The sequence below is a fragment of the Quercus robur genome, chromosome 8 (assembly GCF_932294415.1).
Source record: "Quercus robur chromosome 8, dhQueRobu3.1, whole genome shotgun sequence".
NCBI lineage: Eukaryota > Viridiplantae > Streptophyta > Magnoliopsida > Fagales > Fagaceae > Quercus > Quercus robur.
In genome coordinates, this window is record NC_065541.1 from 53,681,738 (window position 1) to 53,706,893 (window position 25,156).

At 36.9% G+C, this 25,156-nt stretch overlaps 2 protein-coding genes across 5 annotated transcripts; one reads left to right on the top strand and one right to left on the bottom strand.

The window, feature by feature from the left end:
* Positions 1-10,322: 10,322 nt before the first annotated feature.
* LOC126696482 (uncharacterized) lies at positions 10,323-11,399 on the bottom strand. The gene has a single exon (XM_050393217.1). The coding sequence runs from the start codon at positions 11,397-11,399 to the stop codon at positions 10,323-10,325; it is 1,077 nt and encodes a 358-aa protein (XP_050249174.1).
* A 1,939-nt stretch (positions 11,400-13,338) lies between these two features.
* Positions 13,339-20,208, top strand: LOC126697031 (peroxisome biogenesis protein 16). Of its 4 annotated transcripts, none has more exons than XM_050393835.1 (8): positions 13,339-13,654; positions 15,244-15,301; positions 18,094-18,310; positions 18,468-18,763; positions 18,858-19,126; positions 19,298-19,365; positions 19,490-19,551; positions 19,665-20,208. In XM_050393835.1, exons 1-8 carry the CDS (start codon positions 13,586-13,588, stop codon positions 19,724-19,726), a joined length of 1,101 nt encoding a protein of 366 aa, XP_050249792.1. In that variant the 5' UTR covers positions 13,339-13,585; the 3' UTR covers positions 19,727-20,208. The 4 variants fall into 4 exon arrangements, with proteins under 4 accessions (XP_050249792.1, XP_050249794.1, XP_050249793.1 ...); XM_050393837.1 differs by having other exon boundaries at positions 13,564-13,654; positions 15,244-15,317; positions 17,255-18,310; XM_050393836.1 differs by having other exon boundaries at positions 13,564-13,654; positions 15,244-15,317.
* Positions 20,209-25,156: the final 4,948 nt, after the last annotated feature.

Below are 25,156 nucleotides of genomic sequence, written 5' to 3' on the forward strand. Positions count from 1 at the left end.
AGGCTGAAGTTGCAAACTGATCCTTGTTGAAAATCATCAAGACTCGACTTGAGGGGGCAAAGAGAGTATGGCTAGATGAGCTACCAGGTGTTCTATGGGCGTACAGGACGATGGTGAAAACCCCAACGGGGGAAACTCCTTTCAAGCTAGCCTATGGAAGCGAAGTAGTCATACCTACAGAAGTGCACATGGCCAACCACAGGGTGACGATGTATCAGGATAAGGATAACGAGGAGCAACTCTGTTTAAACCTCGATCTAATAGATGAGGTAAGGACAGACGCAGAACATAGGACGGTAAGGTATAAAAACCTAATGTCTAGGCAATATGATGCAATGGTGAAGCCGAGGTGATTCAACATAGGAAACCTCGTCCTAAAAAAGGTTTCTTTGGCAACCAAGAACCCGGCTCATGGGAAATTGGGGCCTAATTGGGAAGGACCCTACAGAGTTATAAACTATAAAAGGCAAGGATCCTACTACTTGGAGGCCCTGGACGGGAGAAAATTGGAGCATTCTTGGAATGTTGAGCACCTGAGGAGGTACTATCAATAGAAGTGCTAGCCTTGATGAGTGTTACTATGGACGAGCTTAGAGCCTGTTTGTCTACTTATGTTCTACTTATGTTTAATAATGCTGCTACTTTATTATTTATGTTGTGGTTATGAACAAAGTTATGGATTTGTTTGTACTTATTAAACTCCCTGGAAGGCATTTGCTTCTAAGTATATGCCTCGTTTGTGAACAATATTTATAACATGCACATAATGTTGTGTGAATCCTAGTTTCTATGCTATTTTTCGTTCAAATTAGTTCATAAGAAGGCTAAGAGCCCAAGATGAGTAAATTCTCTGGACATGGAGATGTAACATCTGTAAACTCTCCTAACGAAGGTATACTCGTCCACATCATGGACGAATAGAAGCCTTAAACTTGGAGTGAAAATGTCCAAATAATGGACAAGGTAAAGCCCATAATACCTTAGTCCAATACATGGATGAGGAGAAAATTGAGCAAGCGCTCAATCTATGGACGAGAGAAAAGTTGGGCCTTCATGAAACGTGAAAAATCAGCTAAGTCTAAGGACGAGTAATGCTAGTAATTATTATTTCACAAACGAATTACACTTGGTGAAATTCAAAATAATATAAATGAATAATGGACGAGCTGAGCTTGAAGTCTATTGTTTATAAAGATAAAGCTGATAAAAGAAAAATAACATTCATTCAGATTGTTCAAGGGCGGACAACCAACGTCCAAACACCCTTACGAAAGTAAAGTCAACTGTTGATAGCTCGTCCTAAAACTATGGACGAGCTTAGTATACTTGAGTTACATTAAAAGGTCCAAAGACCAAGGACCAAACAAAACTCAAAAGAAAAATATATATAAGAATACAAAGGTAACCAAAATATTAAAAGCTCGTCTTCAGGCAGGTGGGGCATCGGTATTTTGGTCGTCCTGATGTGGCTGAGTAGTAGCGTCGTCCTCTATATTGACGTCTTCTGAACTCGTCTAGAGGAGGGAGCTTGTAGGAGCACCACTAAGATTGAGCTTGATAGAACTGAAGTCAATGTCAGGGAAGTTCTCCATGGCGTCCATCCTGAAGTCCTCAAACCCAACTGCATAGTTGGTATCCAGTAAGTCCGTAAACTGCTTGGACACCTTAAACTCCGCAACTGTGTCATCCTTGGCTTTCTTAAGAAGAGCAGTCAGCTCGTCATTCCTCTTCTGAAAGTGGTTAAGACGAGTGTCCTTCTCTACGATATCAGTTTTCAGCTCTTCAATTTGGTTCTGCAGCTCCTTTACCTCTTCCTTGGCCTTCGTAGCTATCTCAGCCCACCGTTTACTCTCGTCTTTCACCTCCTTAATCCTCCTCTCTAGCAAGACCCTCGTCTTGTCCAAATCAGTTGCTTGCCTAAACGCGGTGATGAACTTGGACATTGCCTGAGTCAAAGTTTTGTTAGAGCAAAAATACACGTCTACCTTGCTAACAAGACGAGACATATAAAAAAAAGGGAAAAGAAAAAGCATGCATACCTTGAAAAGGTCATGAACACCAGAATGCTCAAAGTCCTTTAATGACATGTTGTAGCAAGTCGTCACGTCCGCATCTGTCACAGCCGTCCCAAACCTTTCCCAAGCTAGATCCTCATTCCCAATAAGGTTTTGAGGTACCTGTTAGGAAGGCTGAGACGAGGAAGGCGCCTTGGTTGTGGACGGGACCTGCATAGGAGGATCCTTGAGCTCTGGATCATCAAGGATCTGAACATCCCCAGGCTCATGGATAGAGATGGACGAAGTGGACTGAATGTTCTTAGGCTTAGATGACCTATGCTTAGCCTTTTTCTCCTTGCGCCTGCTTGGGAGGTTCCCCAAATCAACCCCTAAGGACAAGCGCTTTCTTTTCTCACCTGCTAATGGATGAGGTTGGGACGGTAACTCCTACCCAGCTGCCTCGTTCACCACTTCTTTACCCTTGTTCTCCTTTATTGTAGCCATTCCTGAAAAGAAAGATGTCAAAAAAAAAAAAAAAGAGGGAGGGACAACAAGAAAACTTACGTCTACGGACGATGGCTTCAACGGACGGTTTAGGACCTAAGCCCTAGATGGCAAGACGTTGGAGACTTACTAGAGAATGAAAAGCACTGTTAGTGTATAGATGAGCCTTCTGAATTCACTCAATGTAAAACCTGCTTAAATGAGGTCGTCTAGCACCTATAAAAAAAGAGAGAAGGAAAATTATTAGGTAACTACCTACAAGAATAAATATAATAAATAACAAAGTCACAGCTATAAGCATACCTTCAGGACGAAGGTTCCCTACCTCTCCTATGTAGGGAGGAAATGGGTCTTAGGCAACCTCAAGGCGTCCAGCCCAAAAACCTGAGACGAAGAAGAACTCCGTCTTCCAGTTCCTATCTGAGGTAACTATGGACTTAATTAATCTATAATCTTTCCCTCTGGCTGTAAATTGATAGAAGCCAAGGGATTGATTAATTTCGGAGGGCTTATAACAGTAGAGGAACTCGTCCACGGTAAGAGGACGATTCCCCTCAAACACCTCCCTCCACAAAACTTGCATAGAGACGATTAACCTCCATGCATTGGGATTGAATTGACAGACACCTAAACCTAACTTAGTAAGTAGTTCTCTAGCAAAAGCATTTAAAGATAACCTAAGTCCACCTAAAAGATAGGCTTTATAGATACCTATCCCAAAATGTGGCTGACAGCACCACTCCCCACGAATCGCTAACCTAGGTTTAAGGTCATCTGGGATTTGATACCATTTCTTAAGTAAATCCAATCTCCTATCGTCCGTCTTGGAAGCTACTCCTATAGCACAACTATACACTACCTCAACCTCGTCCTGACCTGTGGACGAGGGAGCACTCGTACCAGCCTTGGATCCAAACTTAGTCCTCGTCCTAAGTCCTTTCAGGAGAACCTCTAAAGGAACCCCAGGAACACCGGACTTGTACTCGTCCGTGGTGTTTCCTCCACTACTACTATTGCTATTACTACTATCACTAAAGCCACTAAAACTACTAGGATCATGATATTCGTCTATGGCCTTATCCACCCTATTGCTAGACGTGGAAAGAACGGTCTCAAACATTTTTAAGAAAACTTAAAATCTGAGGACGAGAATGAAAAAAGTACCTGAATCTAGACAAGGAAACTAAGGACGAGAGGACATTTCTAGACGAGACACTAAGACGAGGAAGCTAAAGGAAGGAAATTTCAGAAATGTGAAGGATACCGGAGGAATTCTACTATTTATAGGCCGTAAGCTTAGGTATCTGAAACGACACAACCAATCAAAAAGTGACACGTGGCATGCTCCTCGAAAAAAATAACTCGACGCGACTGGTTACCAATGAGATTGTGACACATGGCACACCTAATTGTTGACATTAAATACACATTATGAGAATAACATTAAACTTATCCTAGAGACGACCCATGGACAAGGGGGCAATTAATGGTGTCTAAAAATGAGCCAACTCCATACTCGTCCATAGTGGTCGTCCAGAGAAGGAATAACAGAAAACGAGCTACTCGTCCTTGACACGCTCGTCCATAAAGGTTTTTGGATGAGTTCATCACGCCAACTCTACAGCTTTTGGATGACCTTCCGTCCATCATTGCTTATGACGAGCTCAACGACGGTTATAGAAAATAGGAGCATAAAATATAACCTCCATGGCAGTTATGGAGGTGTACTCTAAACTTTCCGGACTCCGTAAAGGTAAGGGAAGTTATTAAATAGATAATCATTTCCTAAACCTATAAAAAAACGAATCTCTGACAAACAAAGGTAAGTTTTTTCCCAGACACAATCCCCATAAGTTTGGAATTCCCTATTTCGAAATAAAAGACTAACTTTATCATCGAAGGGTTTGTGGCCGGTCAACCCTGGTCTTCTCTGATCTTTCGTTTCTTCTTTTCCAGGCCCTTAAAATCATCGAAATCCGTACCATCTAGCCTACTGATTTTCTGAGTGATATCACATTTCAGTCTTCTAAGTTTTAGATTTATTTAATTAAGGCCTTTTCGTTAACTTTTGTTAAAATTTTTGGAAAAAAAATCTGGAAAATGTTTTTCAATCATTAATTGAATTTTTTTTTAATTTAAAAAATTTGAAGAAAAATTTATAAAATTGAAAAAATAACCACAACATATAACAAAAGTTGATAGAAAAAATTTAATTGAATAAACTTGAAAGTTAGAGGACTGAAATGAAATCTGAAGAAACTTAAAGGGTCAGTTTTGCATTTTACCATATATATTAATACATAAAGCTCAGAGAAAGTTTAATTAGAATTTGAAATTAGAATCCAACTTTGCGCCATGTGTCTAATTTATGTAGGGATCACATCATAATTATCCACTTAAGTTTTTTAATCTTTGTTCCAAGTGAGTTAATGAGTGCAAAATACTAAGAATCTAATATTAATGAACTATAAAATTAAAAAAAAAAAAAAAATCACCTATACTCAATACAAATCATCACACATCAAAGATCACCACACATTCTATCTTATTAAAAAAAAAAATATCATAAGTAGTATTAAATTTGGGTAAGACTTTTAATATATGACTAATTACATTTACTTTAAAAAAAAAAATTTGATTAATTATTTATATTTTTATGATATAAATTGTGTTTAATTTTAAATGTATTCATACATATGCACATGCTACACGCTATTTTTTATTATAATAATTTGACTAATTATATATTTTTATAATAAAAATTGTGTTTAATTTTAAATGCATCTATGCGTTTGCATGGATTACATACTAGTTTCACATAATATATCCTACTCTTTTTCTCTCTCTCTCTCTCTCCATGTCATGTGATGTGATTTTAAAAAAAAAAAAAAAAACATTGTCTTTTTTTTTTTGGTAAGAAAGGGAAGATAATTTAATTAACTACTAATAAGTCTGTTACAAAAAAAGCCAGCCTCATCAAGAGCTAGCAATCTGACCACCACAAGCGGAGGTTCAACAAAACAACAAAAGAGGAAACAACACTTGATCCCAATCTAGCTAGTGCGTCTGCACATTGATTGGCTTCCCGATACACATGCTGTATCCGTTTGTTAGGGATTGTTCTGTACAGGCTCCTGCAATCAGACAGTAAAGGTTCCATTAACAAATTTGGCTTATCACTAGATAACATATGAACAACACTTGAAGCATCTAGCTCAACAATCAAGTTACAAAGCCCAAATTCCTTAGCAATGGTGAGGCCATCTCTGAGAGCCCATAATTCTGCAATAAAGCTATTAGTAGTCCCCAAAGCTCGGTTGTATCCTTTGATCTAGTGACCAAGGTGATCTTGAATCACACCTCCCTTACCTACTCTGCCAGGATTGCCTAAGGCAGAGCCATCCATGTTGAGTTTCGCCCACCCAAGAGGAGGTTTCTGCCAAGCTACGAGAACACAGATTTTGGATGGATGGATTTTGGTTTTCATACCAATGGAGAAATATTCAGCACTGCTCTGAACACATCTCTTGACAAGGTTCAAGTTGTCCCGCCTAGTTCTAAAAACAACTTCATTTCTGTGAATCCATATTTGCCAAATGCTCATGATGAAAATAATTTTCCACGGAATGCCCAGGAACTTAGAGCTGACTTCCATTTTGCAATTCACAAATAGCCACTCCCCTAATGGTTTACCAAAAGAGTCCACAAGACAGAGAGGAAAATCCAATTTTTGCCAAAGTTCCATGGCTATCTTACATCCCCGGAGCAATTGATCTATAGATTCAATATCTGCATTACAAATGGGGTAGTAGATACTGAGGTTTAAACCCCTTGAACCCAGGATTGTGCATGTGGGGAGGCTGTTGTGAAGACAGAGCCATAAGAAGAATAGAATTTTTGGAGGTGCATCCAACTTCCATATCCACGATACAGTATCAGTCCTTGGGTTCAATGGATTTAAATCTCTTGCTAAGAGATAAGTAGACCTTAAAGAGAACCAGCCATCTTTATAAAAAGCCCAGGCAAGGGAGTCTTATGTGTTTGGATCATTTAAGAATGGAATGGCCTTAATCTCTTCAATAAGGTCATTAGGTAACTCAAAGGAGAGATTATGCAAAAACCAACCAAGAGAGACACTATGGCATTGATGTACTGTTAAACATTCTTCATTTCTTGCAAGTGGACCATGGATGTGGCTTCGAAGGGTGCCCTTGGGAAGCTAGAAGTCCTGCCAAAACTTCACAGATTTACCATTTCCAATAGTCCATTTGAGGCCTCTCACATAAACCGAACCCCCAACCTTACATGCAGCCCAAATTTTTGAGCAAGGCCTATTCCTGCCCTCCTCAATCAACCTATTGGGAGTTAGGTACTTCTTTGACAATAGCTGCGCCCAAGGAGACTCATTCTCATTTGCAATCCTCCAACAAAGTTTTGCAAGTAGGGGAAAACCTTACATGCCAGCCTTACATGCCAGCCAACTTATTTTGGACTCTTTCGATCACAAAATTAAAAGCATCACCATTCCTACCTTGGTGTAGTAGGGGAAAACCCAAGTATCTTCCCAAATTTTGGGTTGCAACCATTCCAAGCTTTCTGCAGATAGTATTTTTCTTCCTACCAGAAACATTAGGTGAAAAAAGGATCCGCGACTTGTTAACATTTATTCTTTGACCAGCCAAATTGCAAAAATTGTCCAAAACTTCCAAGATTGCATCACAGTTCTTGGAGTTTGCCTTGGCAAACAGGATCAAATCATCCGCATAAAAGATATAAGAAAAACTCGGACCATTTCTGGATGCCTTGATCTTATCCCATCTCTTTTCCTCGCATAAGGTAGAGATATGAGCTCCCAAGAATTCCATACAAAGCAAAAATAGGTAGGGGGAGATGGGATCTCCTTGCCTAATACCCCTAGAGGGGTGGAATGAGTCTAGCTTGTTACCATTAAACAGAATTGCTGTTGATGTAGACGTCACTCAGCTCATAATCAGGTTGACAATGTTTGGGGGGAAGCCAAAATGATCCAAGACCATTTTTATGAAGCTCCATTCCAATCTGTCATATGCCTTTTCAAGATCAATTTTTACTACCATGAACCCCTCCCTCCCTTTTCTATTCTTCAAGGAGTGGATAAGCTCTTCAGCAATGATGATATTGTCTGAACCTCTTCTACCAGCAAGGAAGGCAGATTGCATGGGAGAAATTAAGGAAGGGAGAAGGGGCTTCAGTCTGTGGACCAGAATCTTTGTGACAATCTTGTAGATGGTAGTACAAAGGCTAATGGGTCTATAGTGGCTCACCAGCTCCGGGCCCATCTGCTTTGGTATAAGTGCAATTAAAGTTTGGTTAAGATAGGCAGGGATTTTTTGGGTAGCAAAGATCTCTTTCACTTCCCTTTTGACCGAGTCTCCCACTAAGAGCCAGAACCTTTGGAAGAATTCGGCATGGAAGCCATCAATACCAGGTGCTTTAAAAGGTTTCATGGATTTAAGGGCATCCCAGATCTCAACATCAGAGGGAGGTTGGGCTAAAATAAGAGTTTCTTCCTCAGCCAAAGAAGCACACCAGTTAGAATCCCATGCTGGGCTTAAAGGGCAATAGACTTGCTCAGATTGATATAATTTATGGAAATAGTCCACAAAAATTCTTTTCACTTCTACAGTATCATGGACCCACTCCCCATGGGCATTTTGAATGCTGGTGATTCTATTCTTACTTCGTCTCACAATGGTAGACAGATGAAAGTAAGAAGTGTTTCGTTCACCGTTGATAATCCAGTTAGTCCTGGCCTTCATAGCCCATAATTCTTCTTCAAGCTCAAGGATATTATTGTACTCATCAGAGAGTTGATTCTGGAGATTGATAAGGAAGGTGCAAGGTCTGTTGGCCATAGCTTTCTGGATTCCCACCAACCTAGCCATAAGTCTCTTCTTCTTGGCAAAAACATTACCAAAAACTTCTCTATTCCAATCCTTGGCTTTAGAAACAAACACAGAGATGGCATCAGCCAAATTGACCTGTTGCCCCGACCAAGCATCTCTTACAATACCCGGAAAATCATTGTGGCTAAGCCATATAGATTGGAATTTGAAAGGCCTATTTAGTTCCTCTCTCACGGAAGGCTTCAGCTTAAGCAGCAAGGGGTAATGATCTAAATTTACTCTGGCCAAATGTGTGACACTTGCTTCATCAAAAAAGGCCTTCCAGGCCGGGTTGGCCTAACATCTGTCCAGCCTACATTGGATCAAATCTTCAACACCCCTCTTATTTGTCCAAGTGAATTTTGGGCCTGAGAACCCAAGGTCAAGCATGTGGCATGTGTCCATACAGTCTTGGATGGCTCTAACCCGTCTCTGGCTAATGTGGTTGCCACTAAATTTCTCTTCCTCAGTTATAACTTCATTAAAGTCACCCATAAGTGCCCAAGGACGGTCATGCATATAAGCTAACATTTTAAGATTTTCCCAAAGAATGCATCTCTCCTCAAACCTAGGACTAGCATAAATAGCACTAATAAGCCAGTTAAAAGTTTGACATCTTACCCGGACAATGGCATGGATTTCTTGTTCTGTGGTCGCCAACTCCTCCACCTGCACCAAATCAGAACGCCATAAAAGCCATATTCCACCAGCAAAGCCAATAGTGTCAGTGACCACCGCACCATCAAAAGGAAGGGTCTCAATAATTTCATTGGCTCTCGCACCACTTAGCCTAGTTTCCGTAATGACCATGATAATGAGGTTATGCCAATCAACTAAATCCATCACCGTTTCCTAAAGAGCGGTTTCATTGCGCCTCTGCAATTCCAGACCAAAACATTCATTTTTGGATATAGGTGGGTAGCAGTTTCAGAATGAGACTCAAAGGAGCTATCCGCTGTGTCCCTCAACCTCCATGCTTCCATCAGTTCCCTCTTCCCCTTCATGCTTCCTCGAAAAAGAGTGATTGAGTGTTTGATTATCCACATCCTCGCCTGGGTTGCTTTGATGAGAATGGTGACTTTCATCTCTGGCTCCGCAAACTGAAGTAGTTTCACTTGATGAAGGTTGCCCCACATCATGCTTTCCACAGGTATTTCCTGAAGAAACTTTCTCACCGTTATCTCCAAGTGAATCCCCTCTATCTCTGCTTCTGAGAGCAATTTTTCCGAAGGGTGCACATTTGATCTTGTTGCAAATGGATCCGAGCTAATCTGAGGAGAGATTTGGACTGCAGGTCGGTCGGAGAGGAACCTCCACCATGGGTTTGGTGTGAGGGCCCAGGCTTCGTCTTTCATGGGCAGGTACCCCAGCCTCTTGCTCACCTCTGTGAGAGGGAACAAATTCTTCCAAGCTAACATCAACTCCAAGTCAAACCAACCCCATATCTCCGTCTAGTCCTGCCTGATCCATTTGATCGTTTCCTCCCCCATCGGAATAACTTTGCCTTGATAGAAAATTGCCCAGCTATTTGTGGTCGTCATTTTTGTGAACTCTCATAGCAGTATCTCTTATCTTTGGTTTAAGTAAAGAAACCTTAGACGGTGCACTCGCTGGGCTAGAAAAAATTAGAGGTATTGGGCTCGGCCCAGGTGCACCCTCATAAGATTGGCTCTCTCCAAAGGAAAAAATGGGTTCGTAGTTGCTTGTCCCCACCTCATATCGTTGGGATTGAACCAAATGCCTTCCCTGTTTAGTTGCCTTCGCGCGCGATTTCACAGTCAATGAGTCAGATTTCACATCCATCCTTTCTTGGGACTGGCCTAGCAGTCTTATCAACCATTCTCTGTGACCCCAATGAAGCCGGAGATGGAACTTTTCTCTTGCCATCTTTTTTGCTTCACTCATCCACTCTAGGTGACCTTTTACCACCTTGCCCCTGAGAGGCATCAGACATTTGACTCATTGTCTGAGTTTGGTTACTTATCTTAGCCTTGCTCATCGGCTTCCGTCTTGTGACCACCATCCAGTCGCCATATTCCTTTGATTTTTCATCCACCTTGCTGCTAGCCTCATTGTTTTCTCTCTGTGGTAACGGGGATTCCTTTTGGCTTAGAGTTGTCTCCTTATGTATATCCTTAATGGTATATGGACATTCCTCCATCCTATGCCCAATCCTACCACAGGAGAAGCAGATAGAGTTAATCCCTTCATATAAAATAGTTTGGGTCCGCTTACCAATGGTTAGAGATTTTGCCAAAGGTTTGTCTAAATTGACTTGTAAGCATATGCGAGCAAAACGTCCCCTAATTCCACTCGCTGTGTGTGCGTCAATGCAAAGCACAGGCCCTATCGCTTGCCCGATTCTCCGGAGAACAGCAGGGTCATAATATTCAATAGGCAATTCAGGTAGGCGCACCCAAACTGCTACAGATGAAAACGTAGCTTCTGAGGCACGAAACTCTGGTTCCCATTGTCTAATAGCAAGAAATTGCTGTCCAATAAACCATGGCCCTCCTTTGAGTACCCTGTTTACATCCTCTTCCAAGTCAAATTTGATTAAAAAATAATCTGAACCCAGATCAATACAATCCATCTTTCCACACGGATTCCACAGGCTTCGGATTTTGGGGTATAAATAATTATACCCTACCTTTCTCCCAAAAGCCTTAATGATTAAAGCCTTTCTCCAAACCGCCCTTATACGTGCTATTTCTTCTCTAGACAAGCATACCACCAAATTTCCTTTAGTACCATCCCCAGTCTCTGAGTCTGATTGAACATCTTCATCTATGTCATTGGACAACCCAAAAGCCCCTGGGATCTCCCCAATGAGTTTGTCTTTATAGCTTGTAGTGTTCTTAAAAGGGTTCTCTTGATTTTCCTCAGTTTCTACGTGACTTTCTTTGAACTTTTTTGTGTTGCGGGTTAAAGCATCCTCTTCTTCCTCGGTGCACTTCAGAGTTTCTCTCTCCATCATACTTTGAGAATTGTCCTAGCCGACTAGTAGTGTCTACCTTTTCTTGTCCTACAATGGTTTTAATAATATTAATTCAATCAAAATTATCGAGTTGTATAACATTATTTAAAGTTTCATATAATATATTCTTCTCTCTCTCTCTCTCTCTCTCCACGTGATATGATTTTTTTTAAAATACGTTGTCAACCTACCTTTTCCTGTCTTACAATGGTTTTAATAATATTAATTCAATCAAAATTATTGAGTCGTATAACATTACTTAAAGTTTCACATAATATATCCTATTCTCTCTCTCTCTCTCTCTCTCTCTCTCTCTCTCTCTCTCTCTCTCTCTCTCTCTCTCTCTCTCTCTCTCTCTCTACGTTATGTGATTTAAAAAAAAAAATACATTGCCAATCTACCTTTTCTTGTCTTACAATGGTTTTAATAATATTAATTCAATCAAAATTATTGAGTTGTGTAACATTATTTAAAGTTTCACATAATATATCCTATAAAAAAGTTTCATTATATATATACATATGTCTTATTTAATGACAAAAAATTTATTGAGTAAAAAAAAAAGACTTATCAATTGAGCTAACTAATTAAAGTGAATGCATAGCTTTAATCCTATCACCAAGATTAAAATAATGACATAAAAAATTAGAAAAAGTCAAATCTAACATCTTGAAGTCCTTACTAAAGAAATACTCTTTTGCAATTAAAAGTGCTTAGGATTCAATTGATATTTAAATTGTAATGACACTATTTGCTGTTCCTGATATCTATGATTCTTTTTTTTTGCTGAATCTAATATCTGTTATTCGAACCCTTACTCTCCACACCAAATATCTATCTAAAAAAAAGGTGTTAAAAAGACTATGGACACATGTTAAGGAAACAAAATTATATTGTGCATGTAATAAATTTATATTATTTTAAATCTAAGAGGTTGACTTAGTAGTTCTTGAGGTCTTAGGTTTGAAACTTCTAATTAGCGTTTTAGCATCACTTCAACAGGTTCCTCCCTGCTATAAAATAGTGTGTATGTGGGATGAGAAAACAACACACACCCATTTGAATAGCTATGTATACTCTTGTTTATAAATAATAATAAAAAAATATATTACTTTTTCAAAATTTAAATTTACATTACTTGTATTAAGCAAAAATAAAATTATATCATGGATCGAAATAAGATATCTTGAGTAATATTGACACTTAATCTCAAAGAGGTACAAATCATAATTTCTTTTTGGTGAGTAATAAAATTTAAAGATTCCTAAAACGAAAGAGAAGTGCTATATTTACAATAATTTCACAACACATTTACAACAAATCCAATATGGTAAGTTATTATTAGTTATAATTTGAATTAAAAACTTAAATTACATTTTTATCCATCATAACAGTCAGTAACAACCTACCACTTAGGATTTGTTGTAAAAATATTGTGGACATGATATTTCTCAAAATGAAATGAGAGATTTACAAAACTACAAATGAATTAGTTAAAAACTTAAAGTAACAAAATTTTTTTTTTTTTTTTTATACCAAATTTGAAAAAGACAATTTTCACCAAACAATTTCCTAACAATAAATATTAGTTGAGAAAATGCTGATATTGGTGAGTAAAATTGTAATTTAAGCAGTAAACTCAGATTAGAACTAGTAACAACTTGTTACCCAAAATTTGTTGTAAAAACATCATGAATAGATCAATAGAGCACTTATCTTATTATTTTTATCCAAAAATAAACTAGAAAAAAACTAAAGGCACTCAGCTGGCTGTGGTGTGGATCCCATACAGTCGGGATCTAAGCAGCAAGTGTAGAATCATTATACATAACAACTACTACAATTGCCAAAGCATGTCATCATTAAAACACATCATAGTATCGGACGGTCCCAATGAACGGACAGATCTAACAACCTTAAATTAGCAAATGACATAAGTTTACAGCTCACCACAACCTTCATTCTCTCTGTCTCTCTTATTATATTCATAGTCATTGCTCAGTTTTGAAGTTCTCAATTATCGGGTGTCAAAATCTAATCCTAGACCAAAAACAAGGTTTCACTATTAGTTTATATGGGTTTCTGGGTCAGGGCCCAAACGGTGAATAAGACCAAGGTGGTGGTGGCTTAGCGAGCCAGGGGTTGAGTTTGCAATCAGTGCTGTGAATTTCTTTGTTTCTGATATGGATGCTTATAAGAGGTGGGTTAGGCGGAACAAGGAGTATGTGCACTCGTTGGAGTCTCTAGCCAATGTGAGCCCCGATCAATTCCTTGTAATTTCGTTTTTTTTTGTTTTTGTTTTGGTACTTTGTCAGTTGTTACAAATTTAAGGACAAAGTTTTAATATTTAATTGGGTATTGGATTGTTTGCTGTGTTTGGCTTTGTGGGTTTTCGTTATTATTGCTTTTGATATCCATGCTAGCTTGATATGTGAGAAATTCCGAGAAAAAAAAGTAAAATTTTATTGCGTTTGAATATTTTGAAATTATGAATTATCTCATATGGGACAATGAAAAAAAGTAATCTTTAAACTATTTTTGGACATGTAATTGAAAGAAGTAATTGTGTTTGGGTATCGAGGTGATGTTATCTCATCTAGGCCAATGTGCGTCCTATCAGTTAATGATAATTATATTATCTGTTGTGTTAAGATTATGAATGTAATTGATCAATATCTAATCTTATGCAGTTTGTGGGTTGTCCATATATGTTTTTGTAGCTCCAAGATGGTAAAAAAAAAAAAAAAGGTACAGAAAAGGGTTTATCATAAACTGTTTTCGTATGATCATATTTTGTTTCTTACCTGACTATTGAAATTCGTGGGTTATTGAAAACCATAGTGAAGAGTCCGAAGCTCTGTTTAGTGGAATTTTTTGATTGATTCTGCTGAGGGCTGAGGCTAAGCATATGGCTTCAAAAAAGGTCCTTGGTTTCTCAATTGAAGCCATACATCTGGAAGCCATGTAACCTATTATAAACTGAGAAGAAGAGGGAGTTAAGTCAGTCACCATCCCAATTAGGCTACTCAACCTTAAGCCTGATTTCGTGGCCAGCTCAGGTTTTGAGCGAGAAACCTTAGGTGGAGGGAAGATTATTGTTCACTGTCTGCCCCAAGAGAAAGAATAGGCATGGATAGGTGTTGTAGCCAGAAGCCCAACCTACGGAGATTTCATGATAACAGGATCAATTTGTAAGATATTTGAGGAATTTGGTCGTGGTGATGCTACTACTAGCGTTAAGCTCCCAAAACCAAGCAGCAACAGAGTCCTAAGGAAATTGATTTAGTAAGTATGGCAGGGTATTCATAGCCTATAATGGAGGATGGGATGCCCATGGGGCAGTGAAAAGAGAGTCAAAAATAAAGAAAAGAAAAATGTTGGCATGAGGCTAAAAATAAGTTTTAGTAGCTACTAGCTTCTAGCAATAGAGGAAGTGCTTAGGAGCAGGGAGCTGATTCAGGAATGGAGGATTGTAGCTCAGGTGAAAAAAAGAAAGGGAAAAAAGATGTATACTCAATGAGGTTGAGGGCCTGTGATTAAGGATCTTCACTATATTTCAACTCATTATTTACCTCAAAATAAAAGGATAAAGTCATGTTCATTTTTGTGAGTTGCTGGTTAATAAGCCATATAAACTACATGCAAACTCATTGCATAATCTGATATATTACTAATTGACCTATACTTTTCCCCAATTTAATTAATTTGATTCTCTTGACTTGTTCTCTAATTATCATATCATCCGTGCTTGCTCATGAATGTTGAAAACATAACTGATCCCGATCTTTGTTTGGCTAGTGGAGCTTTGTTATCTTATTTAGGTGTTGAAAATCTTTTGCAGGGAATGACATGGCTTCTTCCTGAACGGTTTTCTGATTCAGAGATAGGACCAGAAGCAGGTTTTGTGAAATTTTGGTAACCTTTAGCTTCTCTTATTAGCTTAAATATTGAAAAGAGTTTTTCTCCCATTTTGGTTGATGTCTTTTTGAGAAAATGAAGGGATAGAAACAAAAGTAAATTTCTTGGAAAAAGATAATTTAAGCTGGCCTGTGTATATATATATATATATATTTTTTTTTTTTCTTCAGTCTGCATGTAATGGAAAGTTTTAGAATTGTTATTTGTTTTTCCTATCTTTTGGACCGGTTGGTTTGTCTATCCATTTTATTTTATATTCTTTTACAGTATAATTTTGTGTTTTTCAAGTCTAAAAGACAATTTAATCCCCCAAAATTTACACTTCATACAAGTTGTCAATCTGGCCCCTCACATTGGCAAGCATGGTCAATCAAGTCATTTTGCTAGCTGGTGTACACGTTTATTGTTAAATATATAAGATGGAACCATTTTGGACCAAAACTTGATTTTCAACAAGTTTTTACTACAACAACAACAACAACAACAACCCTTGCTTTAGCCCCCAAATTTTGGGGTCAACTATGGATCATCAATAGACTAGTTAAGGTCGGCCTCATTTTTTTTTTTTTTCCCTTATTCTATTCTATCTAAAAGTCATACTTTTTGTTACTTAAATAAAATTTCATTTTTTACTACTTCTATCAATGTTATTTTTGGTCTTCATCTACAGTTACCAATTAACTCACTTTTTCTTACTAGTGCATTAATCGCTCTCCTTTGAAGATGATCAAACCATCTCAAGGGACTGTCCTACATATTTTCATCTATAAGGGTCACCCTTATCTTTAAGTAAATTTCCTCACTTTGAATCCCATCTTTCCTTATATTTCCACTCATCCATCTTAACATTCTACGCAAATTTCCTTATTTTGAATCCTATCTTTCCTTGTAGTTCCACCCATTTTTCTTCCTATTCTATGAATATGTTGCTTCTTAACAAGATTTCATTTAAAAGCAAAAGCATAGATGGTCTTGTAGCAATCTTATAAAAATTTTCACTTTAGCTTAATCAGTTTTCTTTTACTTATCCAAAAGCGGTCGTGGTTTTGAGGTGAGTGGGTATTATCATTCTCTCTCCCCTTCTATTGTCGTATCTTTCTTGTGGAAAATGGAAAATGGTGTGGCAATTGAAGGTTCCTCCTCAGGTAGCTTTTTTCTCTTGGACTGCTTCTTTAGGCAAGATTCTAACTACGGATAATCTTTGGAAGAGGCATATTGTTGTACTTGAGTGGTGTTATATTTGCAAAAGGTGTGGGGAATTTGTAGATCATCTCTTCCTTCGCTGTCTTATAGCATATGAGATGTAGAGTCTTATAGCATATGAGATGTAGAGTATGGTCTTTTGCTTGTTTGGTATTTGTTGGGTGATGCCGCAAAGGGTGGTGGATTTGTTGGATTCTTGGTCATGCAATTATAGGCGACATCGCAATATAGATATATGGAGGATTGTGCCGCGCTGTTTGATGTGGTGTATCTGGCGGGAATGGAATGTTAGAAGCTTTGAGGGATGCGAACAGTTCATTCTTGAGTTTAAGTCTTTTGTCTTTTTTACTTTTCTCGAATGGTGTTTAGTTTTATCATCTTTTTCTTGTCTTTCCCCTCTTGTTTTGCTTGATCATTGTAATTTGGTTTCTTGATGTTTTTGCCCCTTTAGTACATTTCCTATGTACTGGACTGTATATATATATTTTTTAATAAAATCTTTTTGTTACTTATCCCCCCCAAAAAAAAAAAATCCAAAAAAAAAAAAAAAAGGTATTCTATGATCATATAATACTCTTGATGTGTTTTTCCGCTCTATCCACCTGCTCTCATCTAATGATTCACATCCTCTTCAATTTCAACAAGTTCTTACAAAACATATTTTTTAAGTCATGTAATGAGGATAAAGCAAATGGGTCAATGAGGAAGTGCAATTTCTTTATTGTTACCAGGATGGGGAAAAACCAGAAGATGATGGCACTAAGTGAGAGTGATGATGTGGATTATGAACTTGGCAAATTCGAGACTAGACCTTTCTTTGTTGGCAACGTGGGGAAGGGGATTGTATGTGGGTAGTGATTGGTTGGCGTTTGAGGAAGAAGTTTTTGACAAAGATGATGAGAAGCACTCAGAGACTCTCATTGTGCTTGACCACGTGTGCATCTTCTATTCCTCTTGGCTTGAGAGAGATTAGCTTGGAAAGTATTTTGCTTTGTACTCTTCCTGGGTTGAAGCACTAGTCCCAATGACAGTTTTGTTAAAATTTCAACCACACGTAGCCCCATTCAAAATCATCCAAGCCACCACATATCACATTAACCACCATACATGACCTGAATCTCCTTAATTCCAGCCAAACCCACACCCAAACATGCCGCCAACAGCCACTATCAATATTCACCAAACCACTTCACAGTTGCGAACTTTACACATCCATTTCAATGCCGGTCAGCCTGGTCCTGAGGGGCCAAGGATAGGGAAAAGGAGAGAATGATTTTCTGATTTTTTGAAGAAGGGGAAACTGCGTCGTTTTATGCTGCAAATGCTTTTCCTCTTAATAAGCCTGGAAAAAAATGATTCTTTAAATTCAAAATTTATATTAAAAGGGGTGTCATGGACACCAAAGGAAGGGCTTAAATCACTTGAAGACCCTAATTGGCAGGAATTCACATAAAGGGCCAAATTGACAACTCATGTAAAACTTAAAGGGACTTAATTGTTATTGAACCCTGTTTTCTTTGTGCTATATACTGATTGGTGCTTTGTTAAACAATTTGGTGATCTTCTGCAGTAACTACTATTTTGGGCATAATCACTGCTATCAATGAACATATCATTGATACGGCTCCTGCTCCAATGCACAGAGGCTCTGCGGAGCCTTATTCATTTCCTTATCCATTATGTATATCTGCGCTGAAGGACTTGGAAACATTAATTGAAGTTGTGGCACAACATTACTATGGAGATGATAAGAAATGGAATTTCATTGCTATTACAGAGGCTTCCAAGTAAGCAGCTTCCAACACCCCCCCCCCCCCCCCCTTCTTTTCCCCCCCAAAAAAAAGCTGTCTTCAGTCTGCCACTTGTTATCATCTCCAGTTAGGCTTTTATTTTATGATAGCATTTGTCTATTTGACTTATCATTGGGTGTTCAATGAATCTCAGGGTGCTAGTTAGGTTAGCCTTGTTTTGGAACAGTGGATATAAGATGCTTCTGCATGGAGGGGAGACACCAAACATCGACAAGCAGCCAGATGCCTTCAGTTCTCAACATGAAAATGGTGGTTTCGCAAAGCCTGGAGGGCAGAGTGAGTCAGATTACTTAATGAACAATCATGCACAGAATCTAGAAGGAAGAGCACTGTCTGCATTAAACAGGTTCGGAGAAAATGCTAGGATGGTTTCAGAGCCAGTATGGTTGCGCAGGGTTCAACAACAACATGCTATAATGGAGCCTCCAAGTAACTATTCATATAAAATTAAAATAAGTCATTGGTTAAGATGATGTGTTTCATTCATAGAATATGTTACAAAAATAATATTCTGTTGTTACAGGATCAGTGGTTCAGAGGCCAACCATTTCCACCATATTGTCTGAAAAGGGTCTTCATGGGGCTTTATTTCTAGCAGGGGAAATGCTATTTATCACAAGACCACTAATTTATGTTTTATTTATCCGGAAGTATGGAATCAGGTCATGGATTCCTTGGTTGCTTTCTCTGACTGTGGACTTCGTTGGGATGGGCATTCTCTCAAAAGTTACAGAGTCGAGCAGTCTTAGAAAAGAGCAACAGTTTCATCTTTCAATCTCTGAAAAGAATGAGGTTTGAGTCTCTCTGAATCTTACCATGTAGACTTTATAGACATTTTGGGTGCATCCTGCTCATCAGTCTTCTGCATGAATTTAGCAATATGTATTCTTTGGAACTGACTTTTTGGTTTTATTGTTTAGTCCTTCATGAGTAGAGTCAATGCTGAAGTGTTTTTTGATATAGGTTAAAAGAAGGAAGCTGTTATTGGCGCTTTACCTTATGAGAGATCCTTTCTTTAGCACGTATACTAGGTACTGATCTATTTCAGTATTTCATTCTTAATCTACACGGTTTATTTGTGTATGACGTTTCTAAAGAGGAGAAACTATATGAAACAAGACCATAATTGTCATATATATGGTTTTGATATCTCAGGCAAAAACTTGAAAGCACCAGGAACGTCTTGGAACCTGTACCTATCATTGGATTTCTTTCAGGTGCTTTTCATATAGTTTTTCACTTTCAAATTCTTTTTTATGTAACCAAGTGTGCTACATTAATAGTATGCTCGCATCTTTCTCATTTTCTTTACGTATTTCTTCATTTGCAGAGAAAATAGTTGATCTTATTACTGGAGCCCAAACACGATACACTTACATGTCAGGATCATAAGATGGAAGCACCAACTAGTTACCCTTCTTACGGTCCTATATTTTTAGGACCTATTACCCAGAAGGAACAAAAGCAACAAAAGAACAATTTTTGGATGAAGTAATCCTCCAAAATACAATTTGAAAAGCACTAGGGTGAGCTTTGGTGTCTCACACTCTTGCTTTGGTTCAAAATTTTGTCCCCTCTGATTTGGCCACTGGTGATAGCTTAGATCCTCACAGATGTTTTCTTGCGAGTTCCTTATTTTTTATTGTTATTTTATTTTCAGGCCAGAACATAAGTTGGTTTTTTTTTTTTTTTTTAGGGGGTAAAGTTTTCTTGATCCACTGTCAATTTGAACAGTATATTTATTATGAGTCTGGAAAATCCATGTACAAGTTTGGATGGAGGATGTACCTGAGTTTTGGATGTTGTAATTCAACATGACATCATTCGTTACTTGTCTTACTTCTCAATAGTGTAGTACAATTGGTTTTCGAATATCTTTCCTTACATATATTCTGTTTGATAAGATTTTTTTTTTTCTTTTTTTTTTCTTTATAATCATATTATCTATATTTCTGAAAAATTCTTTGTTCCACGGTCAAGTTGCAACCTTTTTGTCTTGCACAAAAAGCATTGCTACTCGTTATGCCGGCGTTGGTCTTCTTGACATGTGACGTATAATTTGTCAACTCTATCCCTTTGTAAACTGTTGTAAATCATGCCTCTCTTGATTCCTGCTGGATATTCCTTTGATTGAAGAAAGCATCTGCTATAACAAAGGATATTCTTTTGATTGGGCCAAAGATTATCAGTATCAGGTTGAGTATGTATATAATTCAATAGTTACAATAATTGGGAGGTCCTTTCAAAGAATCTTGGTTCTCCTATCAAGGAAAAGACAATGCTATTGAACTATATGGCTCTTAAGAGATTGAATCGGTATTTGATAAGCAAAAAGATGTACAAATGAGGTTCACTTGGGAGGGAAGTCTTAACATGCCATTAAGAAACTACTTTATGTCACATCATTATACTTTAGGTTAGATTTTTAATTAATTTTATGAAATGTAGAGCCAATAAAGCTAATTTTTTGAGTTTCATTTATCACTTCAGTTATATTTTAAATTATTTTATTAATTTATATCAATTTTTTATTAAAGAGACCTCACAATAAATAATTCTTAACAAACACTTTAAAGTATCTGTCAACATTTTCCATAAATTAAATGTTCATTTCTTCTGTTTTGGTTTTTTATTTTTATTTTGCTCAAGTCATAGCTAAATCCTAACTTAACCCCATCCATTGGTTGGTTGGGTGAGTATGTCATTGTTTACTATTATTATTATTAAAAAAATCAGCACTATAAAAGTGAGTGCAGGTTTGGCTGATTAGCTTACATTTTTTTAAAAGTACAATTGAGAGAGAGAGAGATATTACATGCAGCACCGCGAAATAGGAATACGTTAGCACTTAGCAGTAGTAGAAATAAACTTGAACAATATTGTAAACAAATTATGTGCAAATGATACTGCTAACTCCACCAAAGACATACCATTACATAATTTACATCTATTAACTATACAAGGAATTAGCAGTAAATTAAAATACATATAAGGTTCTTCCATTATTACATTTTTTTTTTTTCAAAATCAATATGGAATGACATGGGGACACTTGCCAATTCCATATGAAAACTGTGGTGAGCAAAAAAAATGAAATTATCGAGTGGAAGCTTTAGCTAGACCTAGACATAAGCCCTCAATTAACTTCCCCCCCCCCCCCCCCCCCTCCCAAAAAAAAAAAGAGAGCTTAAGATACCAGTTGCTCTGAATTATTTTACATAATTTTTCAAAAACAAACCAAGGCTTACGGTTCAAAAAAAAACACTACAGCTTTTCAAAAGTTCAATAATGGTATGATTTAATTTTCAATTAAAAATTTGGTCCCATGAGCCATGCCCCCCACCAGAAACAAAGAAAAAAAAAAGTGAGATATTACTTTCAAGTTTTCAACAAACAAAAAAGGAAAAACAAAACCGTGCATACGTGCCACGAAGAGTTGGTGGTGGACAAGTTAGTGCAGGAGTTATTAAAACCAAAAAAAAATGTGGGGGTCCCATCCCGTGTACCAAAAAACTAAAATGGAGGGACCAAGCCAAGCCAAGCCAATAAGAGGGTCCCCATCTAGAAAACTAAACATGGACCACTTTTGTGCAAGTGGGTACCTGTAGTGGCCTACTGGAAATGGTTATGGTGGGTCCCCCACCCCCCATAGTCATAGATGTAAATGTGGATGTGGCTGTGGCTGCGAGTAACCAGGAACCGGTAATAATGGTGGATCCCACCCCCAGTTGTATGGTCCATACGGACCACACCACACCACAAAGTGCACGCACAGTTGTAGAATCTGGAAGTAGAACTTAGATGCCACCACAATGGGACCCCCACCAGGTGAGAGTTGAACCGTTAGATTAACTGAAGGGGATTAGATCCCACCACGTATTTTTTAAAAAGTATGAACACTTTATTTAGAATGTTGTATTTATGTTGTATTGATGTCAAAAATTGCTCGTGTTTCTATATCATACTTATATTTGTACCCATACCCACATATATAGTTGTAGAAACTAGAATCTACTATATAGAACCTTGATGCCATCACAAAGGGCCCACCAAAAGAGAGTTGAGCCGAGGGGATTAGACTCCACCACTTATTTGGTAGGTAGTACAAACAATTCGTTTAAAATATTGTACCCGTATTGTATTAGTGTAAAAAATTATTTTTGTATCCGTACCATACCCGTGTAACTATATAGTTTGTAGAATCTACCATGTAGAACTTAGATGCCATCACAATGGGGCCCACCATAGGAGAGTTGAGCCGTTAGATTAGCAGAAAGGGGATTGGACCCCACGGGTCTATTTGTTGCCGTACACAACAAGCTGCGTGTGCAGCCTTTACATTACAGCGGAATCCCCAAGGCCAAGATGAAGATAAAGAAGTGGGTCTCACAGCTCTCACAACCCATGCACGCGTAGGGTACCTAACTAAGCCCATCACCGCATGTTTTTAGTTCCTCGCCATTGTGGGCAAAGTCTTGCCCTATACAACAACAAAGCCACGGCTTGTTTAGAGTGGCTGGGGTCACACATACGCGTTCACATCTCATACTAGCCAATTAGATAAAAATAACTCTGACCCACCTAAGAAAACAAGAAAAGGACAAAACTGAAAAATGTTTTTAGTGTTGTGCAAATAATTGTTGATTTCACTTTCACATTACCCTTCTTTTTTCTCTTTAACATGGAGCAATTCAATAATATGTTTATTTTATTGGGTGTATGTAATCCTCAGACCCCACACACATTAAATAATTTCAAACAAAAACCGAGCTAAAACTTAATATGATAACTTACACAATTGAATCAGTGAAACTCAACAGGCTCTTTGCAACTTAAATAAGTTGTTTTCATCAACCAGTTTTTGTTATTTCGAATACAATTACTTTTATATTTCCATTGTAGTACCATTCTCTACTTCTCTACTATTCAAAATGAGACAATTTGGTAATTTGCTATAGTTAACAACTTATTTGTCAATCTATTTATTTGTTTAGCAAAGACATGTAATAGGATTTTCATCTATTCCATGTCTATTTATTTGAGAAGATATTCATCTATTTATTTGTCAATCTAGAAATTAAATAAGTGTATTTTTTAAAAAACATGTAATAGGATTTTATTTAGCAGAGATATGACTGAAAAATCTTTTAATTTAATGTTTTTTGGTGTTGTTACTTGTAGAACCTTGATTTTCAATTATATTAGGTGACTAGTTTTTTAGACTTAATTTTAAATAGGAATTTAGACATGCTTAATTTTTTTTTAACTTACATATTGATTTTATGATTTCTCAATCATTTTTGTTATATATATATATATATATATATATATATATCAATTTTTATTTTATCTTGTGACTCTGATGTTTCATTGCTTGAATTAGTGACCCAGTAAACCAACTCTTCAACTCGGATTAAATCTTATCTGGGTTTAATGATTATGCTTAGTGTAATAAACATAACTAAATTATTGTATGGACATTAATCAATTAGAATTTTAGAATTCATTTTTTCACAAGATCTGTTGAAATTTATACAAAAAATTCCAATAATAAATAAATTCTTGGTAAATTATGTTTGGTTTCCTCTAAACAATTAGGTTTGGTCTTCAATAAAATATTGTTTGATCTTCTATGAATTTTCGAACTTTTTTTATTCATATGTTTTGGCATCTCAAAACAAAATCTAATCAACTTTAATTTCATTACGTACTCACTCTGTTTAACCCTATATATTCACATGCAATTATATAAACCTACTACATAATATCCTGATTGTTTGTTTTTTAAACACAAAACGACAGCAAAGTCAATAAATATTATGCATGCCCTATTTATTTTATATATATATATATATATATGATTATATATTTTGTTGTATAATATTTGAGGCAAAATTTTTGGATTAGATTATTTATATCTTTATCAGGTTAGGTTTCTGTTTATATTTGACATAAAAAGTTTCGTATTCTGTTTAACATTATATATTCACATTATAAACATAAGTGTGCGTTTGGCATGGTTTAAAACCGAGCTTATTTGATTTATAAGGAATATCTTATTAAACTCACACTTTTTCTGTACACAGCAAATTTTTTCAATCCTCACTTAACAAAATTGATCTCACACGGACCTCACTTTTAAAAACAACTAAAATATACCACAAAGTTTAAGCAATACAAATACCTGCACTTTAATACTCCTATATATTTGTTTTTTTCTCTTAAAAAATTACTCGTATTTGTTTTATAGGTAATCTCCATTACTCTTCATTGTTAATTTGATTAGTATGATCGTTTCTGTGTTTTATTTTTTATTTTTTGAGGAGACTATGTTTAAAAGTTGAAACACAAAAACAAGAGAGACAAAAAATATCATGTCATATTATCGTATTCGAATGAAAAATATATAAACCATAATTATTTTCATAATGTTTTTGTTACATTTATTATGAAATACTATACCCCCATTAAGTTAAATAATTGTAGCAAAGTATTTAGAACATCGTAACTCCACTTTCCTAAAAAAAAAAAAACATCGTAACTCCACTATCTTATGATTGTTTCTCCATTATGTATTTATGTTGTGATTAAAGTATTATTTAAAATTACAATTATTTTAACTCCATATAAAAGACTATTGCCGCATTTGAGATGTCCACCTAATATGTCTTTTTAGGTATAGAATGTGAAAATGATTGATAGCAACATGCATAGAGTGGATATTTTATATCTTATTTTGTGGGTAAAAATGACATTTCCTTGTTTGAGTTCTTACTCTATGGTATAGTGCAGATGCATGGAATGATGGAATATATACAACAT